This window comes from Sus scrofa, chromosome 14 (genome assembly GCF_054392235.1).
Source record: "Sus scrofa isolate SSC_HxYL_T2T_F1_AM1 chromosome 14, Sscrofa_HxYL_maternal_Yorkshire_Landrace_v2.0, whole genome shotgun sequence".
NCBI classification, from domain to species: domain Eukaryota; kingdom Metazoa; phylum Chordata; class Mammalia; order Artiodactyla; family Suidae; genus Sus; species Sus scrofa.
In genome coordinates, this window is record NC_139396.1 from 147,599,226 (window position 1) to 147,612,466 (window position 13,241).

At 44.1% G+C, this 13,241-nt stretch overlaps 1 protein-coding gene and 1 long non-coding RNA gene across 51 annotated transcripts in view; one reads left to right on the forward strand and one right to left on the reverse strand.

Annotated features, from left to right (window-relative positions):
• Nucleotides 1-13,241, reverse strand: part of ABLIM1 (actin binding LIM protein 1) — a 338,773-nt gene that overhangs the window by 159,479 nt on the left and 166,053 nt on the right. For 36 of the 50 annotated variants that reach the window (XR_014826278.1, XR_014826285.1, XR_014826292.1 and 33 more), the window contains one exon: nt 5,201-5,335. Coding sequence is in view for 1 of the 50 variants with exons in the window: in XM_021073348.2 (XP_020929007.1) it covers nt 5,201-5,335 (135 nt within the window). In the remaining 49 variants the exon portion in view is untranslated. Of the gene's footprint in view, nt 1-1,619; nt 1,731-5,200; nt 5,336-13,241 lie in introns of all 50 variants that reach the window. The other 14 variants (XR_014826312.1, XR_014826304.1, XR_014826306.1 and 11 more) reach the window with 1 other exon arrangement.
• LOC146397069 (uncharacterized) overlaps nt 1-13,241 on the forward strand; it is a 128,990-nt gene that overhangs the window by 28,250 nt on the left and 87,499 nt on the right. The window lies entirely within an intron of this gene.

A 13,241-nucleotide genomic window follows, 5' to 3' on the forward strand; every position in this document is an offset into this window, starting at 1 on the left:
AGTTTAAATTGTACAGCGTGAGGATTTGACTTACATACCATCACGAGATGATTACTGCAAGTTTAGTGAACACTCATCAGCTCAAAGAGATGCAGAATTTAAAAAATAGAAAATAATTTTCCCTTGTAATGAGAACCCTTAGGATTTACTCTCTTACCAATTTTCATATGTAACAAATAATAGTGCTAATCATATTTATCATGTCATATATTACATTCCTGGTACTTTTATCTTATATCTAGGAGTTGGCCTTTTAGGGCCGCACCCTGGGCATATGGAAGTTCCTAAGCTGCTGGCCTACACCACAGCCACAGCAACACCAGATCCAAGCCACATCTGTGACCTACACCAAAGCTCATGGCAACACTGGATCCCTGACCCAATGAGTGAGGCCAGAGATCGAATCTGCATCCTCATGGATACTAATCAGATTTGTTTTTGCTGCACCACAATGGGAACTCCTGGGAGTTTGCACTTTTTGACTGCCTTCATCCAATTTCTCCTCCCACCAACCCCTGTCTCTGGGAACCACAACTCTGATCTCTCTTTCTATGAGTTTCTGTGTTTGTTTTCCAAGTAGAACTGACTACAACACTATGTTAGTTCCTGGTATACAACACAGTGATTCAACATTTCTGTAGGTTTCAAAACGATCACCACAATACGTCTATTTACTATCTGTCACCACCCAAAGATACTGCAAAATTACTGGCTATACTCCCCACACCGTACCTTTCATATCGGTGATTCCTTTATCTTGCAGCTAGAAGGTTGCCCTTCTTAATCTCCCTCACCTGTTTCTCCACCTGCTTCTCCCTCCCTCTGTCATCCACCTGTTGTCCTCTGTATCTATGACGCTGTTTTGTTTTTTGCTCATTTGTTTTGTTTTTTTATATTCTATATATAAGTCAAATCATACAATATCTGTTGCTCTCTGTCTGACTTATTTCACTGGGTGTAATACCCTCTAGGTCCATTCATTTATTCTTTTGCAAATGGCAAGATTTTACTCTTTTTTACGACTGGGTAATATTCCGTTACATATATATACACCTACACATCACGTCTTCTTTCTCCTTTCATCTCTTGATGGGCACTTAGGTCTCTTCCATGTCTTGGTTATTGTAAATAATGCTGTAATGAACGTAAGGGTGGGTGTATCATTCTGTACTAGCGTTTCCATATTTTTTGGATAAGTATCCAGAAATGGAAGAGTTGGATCATTCTATTTTTAATTTTTTGAGGCATCTCCATCCTGCTGTCCATGGTGGCTGCGCCAATTTGCATTCCCACCAACAGTGCGCAAGGGTTCCCTTTTCTCCATATCCTTGGCAACACCTGTTACTTGTGTATATGGGACTCGTCTACATTAGATGTAACAGGAAGAAAACAAAACTCCTGTGTGGAGACTTAGCTTCAGTCCAGACCACTTGGGTTAGGAGGAAGATAATATTCCTCAAGGAGAAGACTACTGTTTCTTCTGGGCAACCACCCTAATGAGCTCATAAAAAGTAGAGACCCTAAGGAAATGCAGTCTTGATCTCAGAGTGAAGGAGAAGGCAGCTGGGGGCCCCTGGAGTGGAGGGGAGACGGGTCTTTGTACAGAGAGGAAAACTTACCAAGATGGCGGCACATGAGGTTCTAAGTAAGTATGAGAAATGGCCCCTGTCTGCGCTTTTTGCTCAGTTTTTCTGTAAATGTAAGATGGCTCTAAAAGTTAAAGTCCATTCCTAAAAAGGAAGAAAAAGAAAAGAAAGAAAAAAAGATAGGACGGGAGGGAGGGAAGGAGAAAGGGAAGAAGGGAGACAGCCTGAGACTATTAGGGTAGTTGTTGCTTATACTGTGCTGTAACTCCTTCTGTCATCCCAAATGTTCGGTAAAGTCTGCTGAAAACAGCTGCCTTGTGAGGTGGAACTTTGGGAAAAAGAGGAAGAGAAATGGTGTCTAGTGTGCACTGAAGCCATGCAAAAGCTGTAGCACTTCCATAAAGTGGAGACCAAGAACTTGGGAGTGGCAAGAATTCAGAGCGAGAGAGCCCCTCAAGAATGGGAACCTGGAGGGCTCTCCAGAACTCTGTTGTCCACTACAGTAGCTACTACCTGCCTGTGGCTCTTGAGACCTTGAAATGTGACTGATTCATCCAACTTGAAAGGTACTATTAAACTAGTATTTTTAGAAAAGTATCAAATATCTCAAAAATGTTATTGTAATAACTTGAAATAATAGTATTTCAGGTACATAGAGACAAAAATACATTATGAAAGTTAATTGCACCTGTCCCTTTATATCTGTATTTGTTTATGTATTTTAGGGCCACACCTGTGGCATATGGATGGCTAGGGGTCGAATCGGAGCTGCAGCTGCCTGCCTACACCACAGCCACAGCAACACAGGGTCCAAGCTGTGTCTGAGACCTATACCACAGCTCATGGCAATGACAGATCCTAAACCCACTGAGCAAGGCCAGGGATTGAACCCGCATCTTCATAGATACTAATCAGGTTCTTAACCCACTGAGCTACAAGGGGAACTCCCCTTTATACCTTAATACACCTATTAGAAAATTCAGAATTACGTATGTGGCTTGAATCATGTTTCTATTGGATGACACTACTCTAGAATCTTGGGAAAAAGGCATGAACTTGCTAGAATATAAGGCATGGGGAGCTTAAAGCACTTTCTTTGGAGAATAAAAAAGAAAAAGGTGACCCCACAAAACTGGAGATGTCAGATGGCAGACACTGATTAATTAAGTTTGAGAAAATACAAATTTAAAAGAACAGATAATATTATTCTAGTAAAGTATTGTTTAAATTAAAAATAATTCCTGCAAATAATAAATGCTCTCAAAATAGGCGGTAATTTATACAAAAATGCAATTTTTTGGGAACACATGGATAGACTGAAATAAAGTTCATATCATACAACTTTCCAACATAAGTAACTTACATTTGGTACTTAGATTGAAACTCGAAGAGAAGAAAAGCAAGGAGGCTCCCCCCTCCTGGGGGACAAACAAATGCTCCTTCTAATATCTTGATGTATTGACAGTAACTACCCAGAGACTAACAGTTTGTACTTTCAGCTAGGCATATAAACTACACACAGGGCTGCCTCTGTTCACATTTTATATTTATTTACACAAAATCTACCAAATCTGCTCCTAAGTCATGTCTCAGGAAATTTATGAACAAAAACAGAAAACAAACTATAATGCCTGACTCCAAGTTAGCCAATCTGGATGTAAGCAGAAGTTAATTTTTCTCTAACATGCTACCTACGAGGCTCTAATTTAGCACCTCCGGGTTCTCTGTTATACACATATATGGTTATGTATACATGGAAGCAGCAATTTCAGACCTGGGCTGATTTAAATATCACGTGGTCTAGTCTCTTTATTTTATAGATAAGGACACAGCGATAGGTCCCCTGCCTGGGACCTCAGAGCTGCTGCAGCAGCAACAGCAGGACTTAGCCACACAAGGTGGCAGCACAATGAGTGTTCTCGGTGTGACCCTGATGTTTCCTGATAACCAGTGTGAGTTGTCTGAAAACTGGGGATTTATTGTGCTTATAGGGGTTTTCAGGAGGCTCAAAGAATGTCCCTCTAGAAGATATGTTTATGGCCACTGAAACCTTGGTCATGCTCAGTGGGAGCTAAACGCATGCCTTCTCGTTCTTCCGTCTTCTCACCTGAGCCATATGCTAGTGCTCTCTTTTCCTGCAAAGTTTATGCTCAGTGAAAAAAAACAATGTGGATCCCCGAAACTCTTTTACCAAGTATTTGAGGGTCTCTAGACAGCCTGGAGCCTATTTAAGAGCCCCCAGGGACACCTGGCTTAGATGACGATGCTCACCCTTCGTAGCTTGAGAGACTCAAAATGAAACTGGGTTTCCGGGGATAAGGTGGGTACCACATGCAGAGCTCAGAGTAAAGCTCCAGAGCCGACACCCTGGTCTTGTGCCTCTGCCACCTCATCCTACATCCCTCAGCCCCAGGCTGAGCCCACCAGGCATGTCCTCAGCTCAAGTAACCTATTTTGCAAACATACACACAGACACTGCTCTCTTCTTCCTTTTTGGCCCAATTGGCCACGCTCTGGCTCCAGAATAAAAGGACAGCATAGTTCATACATAGATACCCAGAGCTCTACATCCCAAAGGGTGGCCTATTAACAGACATCAACCACAAATGGGTAGCTTCTGAGATGGGAGGTATTTTTCTGCTTGGAGTCCTTCCAAGTGTTCTTGCTTAATTCTCGGCACACACACAGGGCCAGTGACTTAGCATCCAATCTTAAAGTTTTCAGTCCTCCTATTAAAAAGTGGCTTTGGGACCTGGTTACTATGAAGTACGAGTCCCTCATCTCAGAGGAAAAGAAACATAACATACAGATCAATTAGATCCTACTGCATAGCACAGGGAAGTATATTCAAATCCTGTGATGAACCATGATGGAAAGGAATATGAAAAAGAACGTGTGTGTGGAGTTCCCGTTGTGACTCAGAGGTAGGGAATCCCACTAGTATCCACGAGGATGTGGGTTCAATCCCTGACCTCGCTCTGTGGATTAAGGATCAGGCATTGCCGTGAGCTACGGTGCAGGTCAAAGATGTGGTTTGGATCCCACATGGCTGTGGCTGTGGCATAGGGCTGGCAGCTGCGGCTCCAATTCGATCCCAACTTGGGAACTTCCATATTTTGCAGGTGCAGCCCTAAAAAGCAAAAAAAAATAAAAAAATAATTAAAAAAAATAAAGAATATGTGTGTATGTGTATATATACTTTGATTCATTTATATATATGAATCACTTTGCTGTACAGCAGATATTAAAACAACATTGTAAGTCAGCTATACCTCCATAAAACTTAAAATATTTAAAAACAATTTGTTAAGAGGAATTATAAAATACAAAACACAAAACCACATTTTTACTGCTCTTCCGCGATTAGCCTCCTCACCAGGATCAGGGACCTCGGTGGACACCCAAAGGCCTGTGTACCACTGGCCTTGCCGGGGAACTCAGTCTCCCCTTTAAGCCTAATCCAGTCCCAAATTGGAGAAGGTGTGCAATTGCAGGGCTTGTGAGCAGGTTCATCTATCACCCAGTGAGCTGGGGTGGCATGAAAGGGAATGGGATGGCCTTACAGCAAGTAAGAGTGTGACATGCCACATGGGCAGGAAGCTGAGGCTCCGTACCTTTGCAGGTGAAACATTTGATGTGGAAATGTTTGGTCTGGACCCGAAGCACTTCGCCCTTGCATGGCTCCCCACATTTGTGGCAGTGAATGACAGGCTTCTCTGGCGGGTGGTGCGGGTCCTGGGGATGAGCCACTGAAAGAAAAAAGACAGAAGATCCATGTGAGCAGAGAGCATTCCTGCCCCAGGAGCCATTGCAGGCAGCCATAAATATATCCACGAGTTTAGTATCAAATGCACCACGTGTTGATTCCATACGCCTCAGTTGAGCCCCCGTCCCCACATCAGAATCATCACGGGGATACACAGGTAGGTAAGTGAGCTGTGGCTTTCCCGGTCCAGTGGGGAGAGCACTGGGCTTGTTCCTCTTGGAGCCAGCGGGCTTCTCTCTTCTTCCCAAATGTCTCCAGGACTATGTCATTGGCTCATGAAATATATGATCTAGTTTGGTTCCATATTGTGCGATATGTCCTTATCTTGATTTTGAAAAGTGCCTTTTGACTAGGAATTCACGGCAGACTGTAAGTTTCTTGAAGATGGGGGCTGTTTATTAAAGTTCCTATTTCGCTTCTCCCCATCTGCGCTCCTCCTCCCTCCCCCAGCTCCTCAGCACAGAGAAGCATGTCCATGCCCCGAAGGGGCCCAGTCAGTGCTTATTTCGTTCTTAGCTGGCAGGTGTACAGGCGAGTTCCTTATCTACCAGAGCCCTTTCTGATCGTCATTCGACTACTCATTCAACCTGCGGGAAGCCTACTGGCAGCCTCCTGTTGTGTGTACAGTTCCAGATGCACACATGGCAGGCAGGCATTAAAAATAATAATAATAATAAGTTAGTAACAAAGTGGATCTCGCTGAACCTCAGGGTCTTCTCCTGTAAACCAAAGGGGACTGGATCAGAAGATCTTTGCAGGCTCGGCAATCACATGATGGGGCTCACAGGGATTAGTCTCTCAGTTTCCAGAGTGTAGCCTTTAGCAAATGGGATTGTGACTGCCCGGCCCCAGGAATAGGATTTACAGGCTCTCCTTACAAAGCACCAAGAGAGAAGGAAACCAGGGGACACCCGTGACTCGAGGTCACCCAAGAGTCTACATTGAACTTGAACGTGCAGTTTCTCCAGCCAGAGAATCAGAGGAACTTTTTGCTATTAAATTCCCTTTCTCAAGGAGATCCTGCTGAGTAGCATTGAGAACTATGTCTAGATACTCATGTTGCAGCAGAACAAAGGGTAGGGGAAAAAAATGTATACATGTAAGGATAACTTGATCCCCTTGCTGCACAGTGGGAAAATAAAAAGAAAAAAGAAAAAAATAATAATAAATAAATAAATCCCCTTTCTGATCTGTGTTCTCACGAGGAGGAACGTGTGATATATAAAAATGTATTACAGAAGTACCTACATGAGGGAGTTCCCGTCATGGCTCAGTGGTTAAAGAATCCAACTAAGAACTATGAGGTTTCGGGTTCGATCCCTGGCCTTCCTCAGTGGGTTAAGGATCTGGCGTTGCCATGAGTTGTGGTGTAAGCTGCAGACGTGGCTCGGATCCCAAGTTGCTGTGGCTCTGGCATAGGCCGGCGGCTACAGCTCCAATTCGACCCCTAGCCTGGGAACCTCCATATGCCACGGAAGCGGCCCGAGAAATGGCAAAAAGACAAAAAAAACAAACAAACAAACAAAAAAAAACCCTACATGAGCGTGATATGGGATAAGGACAGTGAACCTAAAATTAATCAACCAATACAAAGAACAAAGATGATTTTTTTTTTCCAAATGGTAAAACTGGGTTGGACAGGGGGGTTGATGTGGGCGATATGGATGAAACTCAATTTAGAAAAGCACCTCCAGCCACTGAGCTCTCTGTACACAAGTACAATAACACATTGTTTCTCTCAGACCACTGAAATGTTCTCATTTCGCCTGGAAAGAGTTTGAACAAGACAGTCCAAATAATCCACTCCTAGCTAAATTCTTAGAAACAAGGTTCTTTTGTGCAATTCAGGCTAGGAGCAGGTGTAGTTTCAGGTTAAACACCTGATCCAAATTCTCTGCGTTGGCCCCCGGGGAGTGTTCAGCAAAGGTACCAACGTCGTGATACACCTGCAGTTCCTTATCTGCCTGCTGGCATCTCTCGGAAACCTGTACCCACAGCAGAAGTCAGTACTATCTAAAGGAATTAAGGAGATCCTTCTAAGATCTCCAAACAACCACTGCCTTTTAAAGCGATGTGTAACAAGGCCAAAAATCGATTCACCTGGGCATTAAAAAAAAGTTTCCCTTAACAATATCTGCTTTATGTGAGGTTTTTTGTTTGTTTGTTTCAAATTCCTGCTTCCTATAAGAATGGAGGAAAATAATATTGATTGAGCATCTGTCTGATTAAGCGCCAGGCACGGTGTTAGGTGCTGACATATAAGTCATTTTATTCTATCCTCACCAACTCTCTCTCCAACCACCCCCCATCCTTTCTGAGATGGGTAATATTGTTCCCATTTGACAGATGAGGAAATAGAGTCTAAGAGAAGCGGAGCAGCCTTGAGCCAAGTGGAGGCTCAGAGATCTACATCCAGGATTTCTGTTCCCAAGTTCATGGTCCTCCCATGCTATGTGTCTAATTCAGACATCATTATAAGTCAAGCAATGCTTGTTGTAAACCAGGCAATAATTTATCTAGCTGGGCACAAGTGCAGTTCTGGGAGTGGTAGCTAGGACTTGGCTTACAAAGGGAACACACACAGTGTGTGCAGTGAGGCACTGCTAGCTGGGTGTGGCATCCAGGCAGTAATCCTCAGGGTAGCTCTGCTGATCCCCTATATCAGACCCCCTGCGCCATATATTAAAATGCAGATTCCTCAGCCCCACTGAACTAGGGGTGGGAGTCGGGGACCTGTCATTTGAGTAAGCTCCTCCGGTGATTTTTATGCACCCTAGAGTTTAAGAATCATTATCCCCTTCGAATTCAGACAACATGGTTAAGCAAGTTACAGAGAAAAGTGACAGTGAAAAAAGCAATCCACAAGACCACCCACTTTAGAAACAATATTAGAACACAGAGGAGTGCCTGTCGTGGTGCAGTAGAAACAAATCCGACTAGGAACCATGAGGTTGTGGGTTCGATCCCTGGCATCACTCAGTGGGTTAAGGATCTGGTGTGGCCGTGACCTGTGGTGTAGGTCACAGACGTGGCTCAGATCCTGCATTGCTGTGGCTGTGGCATAGGCCGGCAGCAATAGCTCCAATTAGACCCCTGGCCTGGGAACCTCCATGTGTCTCAGGTGCGGCCCTAAAAAGCCAAAAAAAACCCATAAAAGGATCCGGTGTTGCCATGAACTGTGGTGTAGGTCGCAAACGCGACTCGGATCCTGCATTGTGTGGTGGAGGCCAGAGGCTACAGCTTTGATTAGACCCCAAGCGCGGGAACTTCCATATGCCGCGAGTACAGCCCTAAAGAAAAAAAAAAAAAAAAAGAACACAGTGGGTCTCTTGACTATGAGGGAGAAGGCATTTTTGGATGAGAAACTGCACTGCAGTTTCTCCTGACACTTGAATTTTTTATAGCTAAGCAAGCCAACCATGCTGAGTAATGATGAGGGAAGGAAAATATCACTTCACTTCTTGGCTCTTTCCTTTATCTCAACAAAGGTGCCAGTGCACATGCTGGCACAAGTCACAAAGGTCAGAATTGGGATCGGCTTCTGCATTTTGCAAGCACCTCCCTTTGGAAATATACATTACACTGTGAAATCCTCCGTGCCCAGAGATGACCCTGGGTTTTCACCCAGGGATAAGCAGAGACTATATCGTGTTTGTCTTTCCATTGAACCCCAGCCTAGGCACACACTTACCAGAACTGCCTACTTGCGAAGACACAGGCTTCGCTTGTTAGAGAAAGATGAACTCCAAAGACCCAAAGAGACTCAGGATTTATTGCATCCCATTTCAAATCAATATGGACAAAAGCATCTCTCTCCTTTTTAAAGATTAATAAAGAGGTTTATTGTTTTTTACGTAATTTCCTTTGGCAGTTTGGTTAATACCAAATGTATGTTTGTTGGCTCAATTCCTTTCTGAAATATGCTGAGTCAGCTGCAATGAAGATGACATTAATTCTGTACGCCTCTTATTTGCCATCTGGCTCTGGTGCTAATTTTCTTTTTAGCTTCGCCCACGGTATGTGGAAGTTTCCTGGCCAGGGATCGAACCAACACCGTAGCAATAACCACAGCAACAGCAGTGATAGCACTGGATCTTTAACCTGCTGAGCCACCAGGAAACTCCTCTGTTGCTAATTTTCACATGATTACTTCATCTTTCAGAGCCTGAGTGGTCCCTCCTTATTCTATTGATAGGGAAAATTAGGAGAAAAGAGCTTACAGTTCTTGCCCAAAGTCAGCAGTGAGTTATTAGCAAAGGTACACTTAGCACTCAGGCCTCCCAGTCTTTCTCCGGTACCAAGTAGTCAGTGATATACCCTGGCCCTTGCATGGACATGGTTAAAATCTTCCATGGCTCATCAGATTGTTGCTAAAATGAGAGGAGTACAATGAAAAACCAAAAGCATGGTTGCCTACGTCCCGAATAATGAGGAAACGTATATGAAGAGCCAAGAGTCTATTTGCCTGAAAAGGTAAAGGGATTCCTTCACTGCATAACATCCCACTGGGAGGGATTCTGGCAACTAAGATAAAACAGCCCATTGCAACGCTAGTGAGAAACTGCAAACTATCTTTCACAGTCAAGCAAAGCAGGTTAGTTTAGCCATCTCCCTGAGACTCGTAGAATCAAAGTTCTATTCTGGATGTGTTGCTTTGAAATGCCTATTAGAGATTGCAGGTGATGAGACTTGGGGTGTTGAGACCGTCAAGGAAAGCTGTTCACCCTCAGTGTCCCCAGGCAGAGGTCATTACAGGTGCTAGGAAAGCTAAAAAGATTAGGTGGAGCCCTTCCCTCCCCAATATTCCAGAACCAAACTCGTCTGACCCAAGTTCCCCCCATGGACAGATCTTGGAACTAGACCACCAGAATCAGAACATCTAAGAAAGCACATTTGAAACAAAATCTCCTTAGCAAGGTGGCTATCACGAGCCTGTGACAGTATACCCAGTGTGAGTTACAACTTACCCCAGGTTATCTGAAATAATCAGAATCTCCCAGGTAATAAATTCCCTTCCCTCTCATTAGCTTCATCCCTCCCTTCAGCAGCCTTTGAAACCACCCTGGGTTTGATGGCTTTCAAAGCCCTTCCATCTGCATTATCTCACATCACTCTCACAAGAGCTCCAGGAAGTAGGACGCAAAAAGACCGTCCGGTCCATTTTACAAATGGGCAAACTGAGATTCAGAGGAACAAAGTGACTCACCCAAGGTGACCCAGCCATGAAATGGAGAGTTGGCAGTAAACCAATGCAGTGCTCTTTACACCCAAACAATCCCTTAATCACTGACGCTTGGAACCTTGTAGTCATCCTGACCCCACCCTCTCTTTCCTCTCCTGCTAAATTCTGCCCACTCTTAACACCCCTTAGTCACCCTTTCACTCATCACAGGACTCCAGCCTTCAAGCCCCTTTTCTCAGATTGCTGAGAGTTCCCTGCTCCCTGGCTCTCTCTCCTTCAAGGCAACCAGCGAAGAGCGGGCCATTCAAAGAGGGGGAGCATCACTCCCCACTCCTTAAGTTGGGGCTGTGCCTGGTAACTTCCTTCCAGAGAGACAGTACGGAAGGGGGTGGGGAGAGAAACTTTAGAGTGGACAAATCTGACAAGCACCACCTTACCCGGGGGGCAAGGTCAACGTCAACAAGACTTGTGGACACTATGTACCTTTGATACGATGTGACGGGAACTGGCACTTGGCCTCTGTGACCTTCCTTCCCTCAAACTTCATAATCCTAGTCTGGTCATGAGAAAATCCCCAAAGTGAGAAGAGACAAAATGAGCTTCTATAGAAACCTCACCAGTCCTCTTCCAAATCATCAAGATCATCAAAAACAAGGAGGAAAGTCCTCCCAAGGGAACCCTCCTACACTGTTGGTGGGGATGCAAACTGGTATAAGCACTACGGAACACAGTATGGCACTTCCTCAGAAAAATAAATATAGAACTACCACATGATCCAGCAATCCCGCTCCTGGGCATAGAGCCAAACAAAACTTCTATCCAAAAAGACTCATGCGCCCCTATGTTCACTGCAGCACTATTCACAATGGCCAAGACATGGAAGCAACCTAAATGTCCATGGACAGATGAATGAATGAAGAATATGTGGTACTTAAATACAATGGAATACCACCCAGCCGCGAAAAATAACACAATAATGTTATTTGCAACAACATGGATGGAACTAGAGATTTTCATAATAAGAAAGAGAAAGACAAATACCATATGATATCATTTGTATGTGGAATCTAAAATATGGCACAAAGGAACCTATCTACAAAACAGACACAGACTCACAGACATAGAGAACAGACTTGTGGTGCCAAGTGGGGGGAAGGGAAGGAAGTGGGATGGACTGGGGAGATACCAACTATTCCATTTAGAATGGATAGGCAATGAGGTCCTGTTGTATAAAACAGGGAACTATACCCAGTCTCTTGGGCTAGAACATGATGGAAGATAATATGAGAAAGAGAATGTATATATACGAATGACTGGGTCGCTTTCCTGTACAGCAGAAATTGGCACAACACTGTAAATCAACTATAATCAATTTTTTAATAAAATAAAATTATTTCTAGTAAAAAAGAAAAAAAAAGTTCTTTCATCACAGCCAAGAGGACAAGAGGAGCCTAAAATGATATGACAACTAAGTGTAAGATGGTGTCCTGGATGGGATCCCAGAACAGAGAAAAGACATCGGATAAAACTAAAGAAATACAGTCAAGGAGTTCCCATCATGGCTCCGTGGTTAGCGAATCCGACTAGGAACCATGAGGTTTCGGGTTCGATCCCTGGCCTTGCTCAGTGGGTTAAGGATCCGGTGTGGCCGTGAGCTGTGGTGTAGGTCACAGACGTGGTCCCGAGTTGCTGTGGCTCTGGTGTCGACCTCTAGCCTGGCAACCTCCATATGCCGCAGGAGTGGCCTGAAAAATGGCAAAAAGGAAAAAAAAAAAAGAAAGAAATACAGTCAAGTACAGACTTACATTAACAATGTGTCAATTTTGATCCATTAACTATAACCAAAGAATTATATTAATGTAAGATGTTCCACATATGGAAAACTAGGGTATGGAAACTCTCTGTATTATCTTCTCAAATTTTCAATGAATCTAAGACTGCACTTAAAAATAAAAATGCAATAAAATAAAAAGACTTGCAATTATCTCTCTGCGTCCCCATTCATCAAGCCTAAAGTTCTTTACCTAGTTTCAGAGATCTTCAATAACATGGCCTAAGACAGCTGTTCAGATACCTAAGAAGGAACACCCTTTGCTGAGTACCTCTCACTGTGCTAAGTGGTTTCAAACGCAGGCAGGCCAACACCAAAGACCACACGCCAACATCCTCTGCTGTCCATTCCCGTAAATACACACAGCCCTCTTCAGGGAGAAGGCCTGACTGCTTCCCGGTCTTTCGCTTCATCTTCCCTTCACTCTCTCAGGCCTGGTGCCTCATTTGGAATAGCTTCTTTCCTCACCTGCTCAAGTCACACCTGACACATGGGGCCCAGCCCATGTCCTGGCTCTTCTCCGAAGCTCTCCCTATGGCTTATAATGATAACATATTTTATTCTTGGAATTTCCGTTGTGGCTCAGCAGGTTAAGAATTTTAGAAGTAAGATTTAGAAAATGTGGTGGCAGCTTTATGCTTGAGTTCATTGGAGAATGAAATGCCCAGGAAAGTTCAAGCAAGAAGCATGTGGCTTAGAGGAGTCTATTCTGGGAAGGGAGGTGACCAGCTGCAGTACGCTGAATGCAGCCACAGAAGCAGCCCTGGCAGCAGAGCCTGCGGGGAGGGGGCGGGGGGGGGTGAGGTTCCTCCTATGATCTGTCTCTTTAAAATGGCAGAGACCCTCTCTGACATCAACATCATGAATATTTTCTCA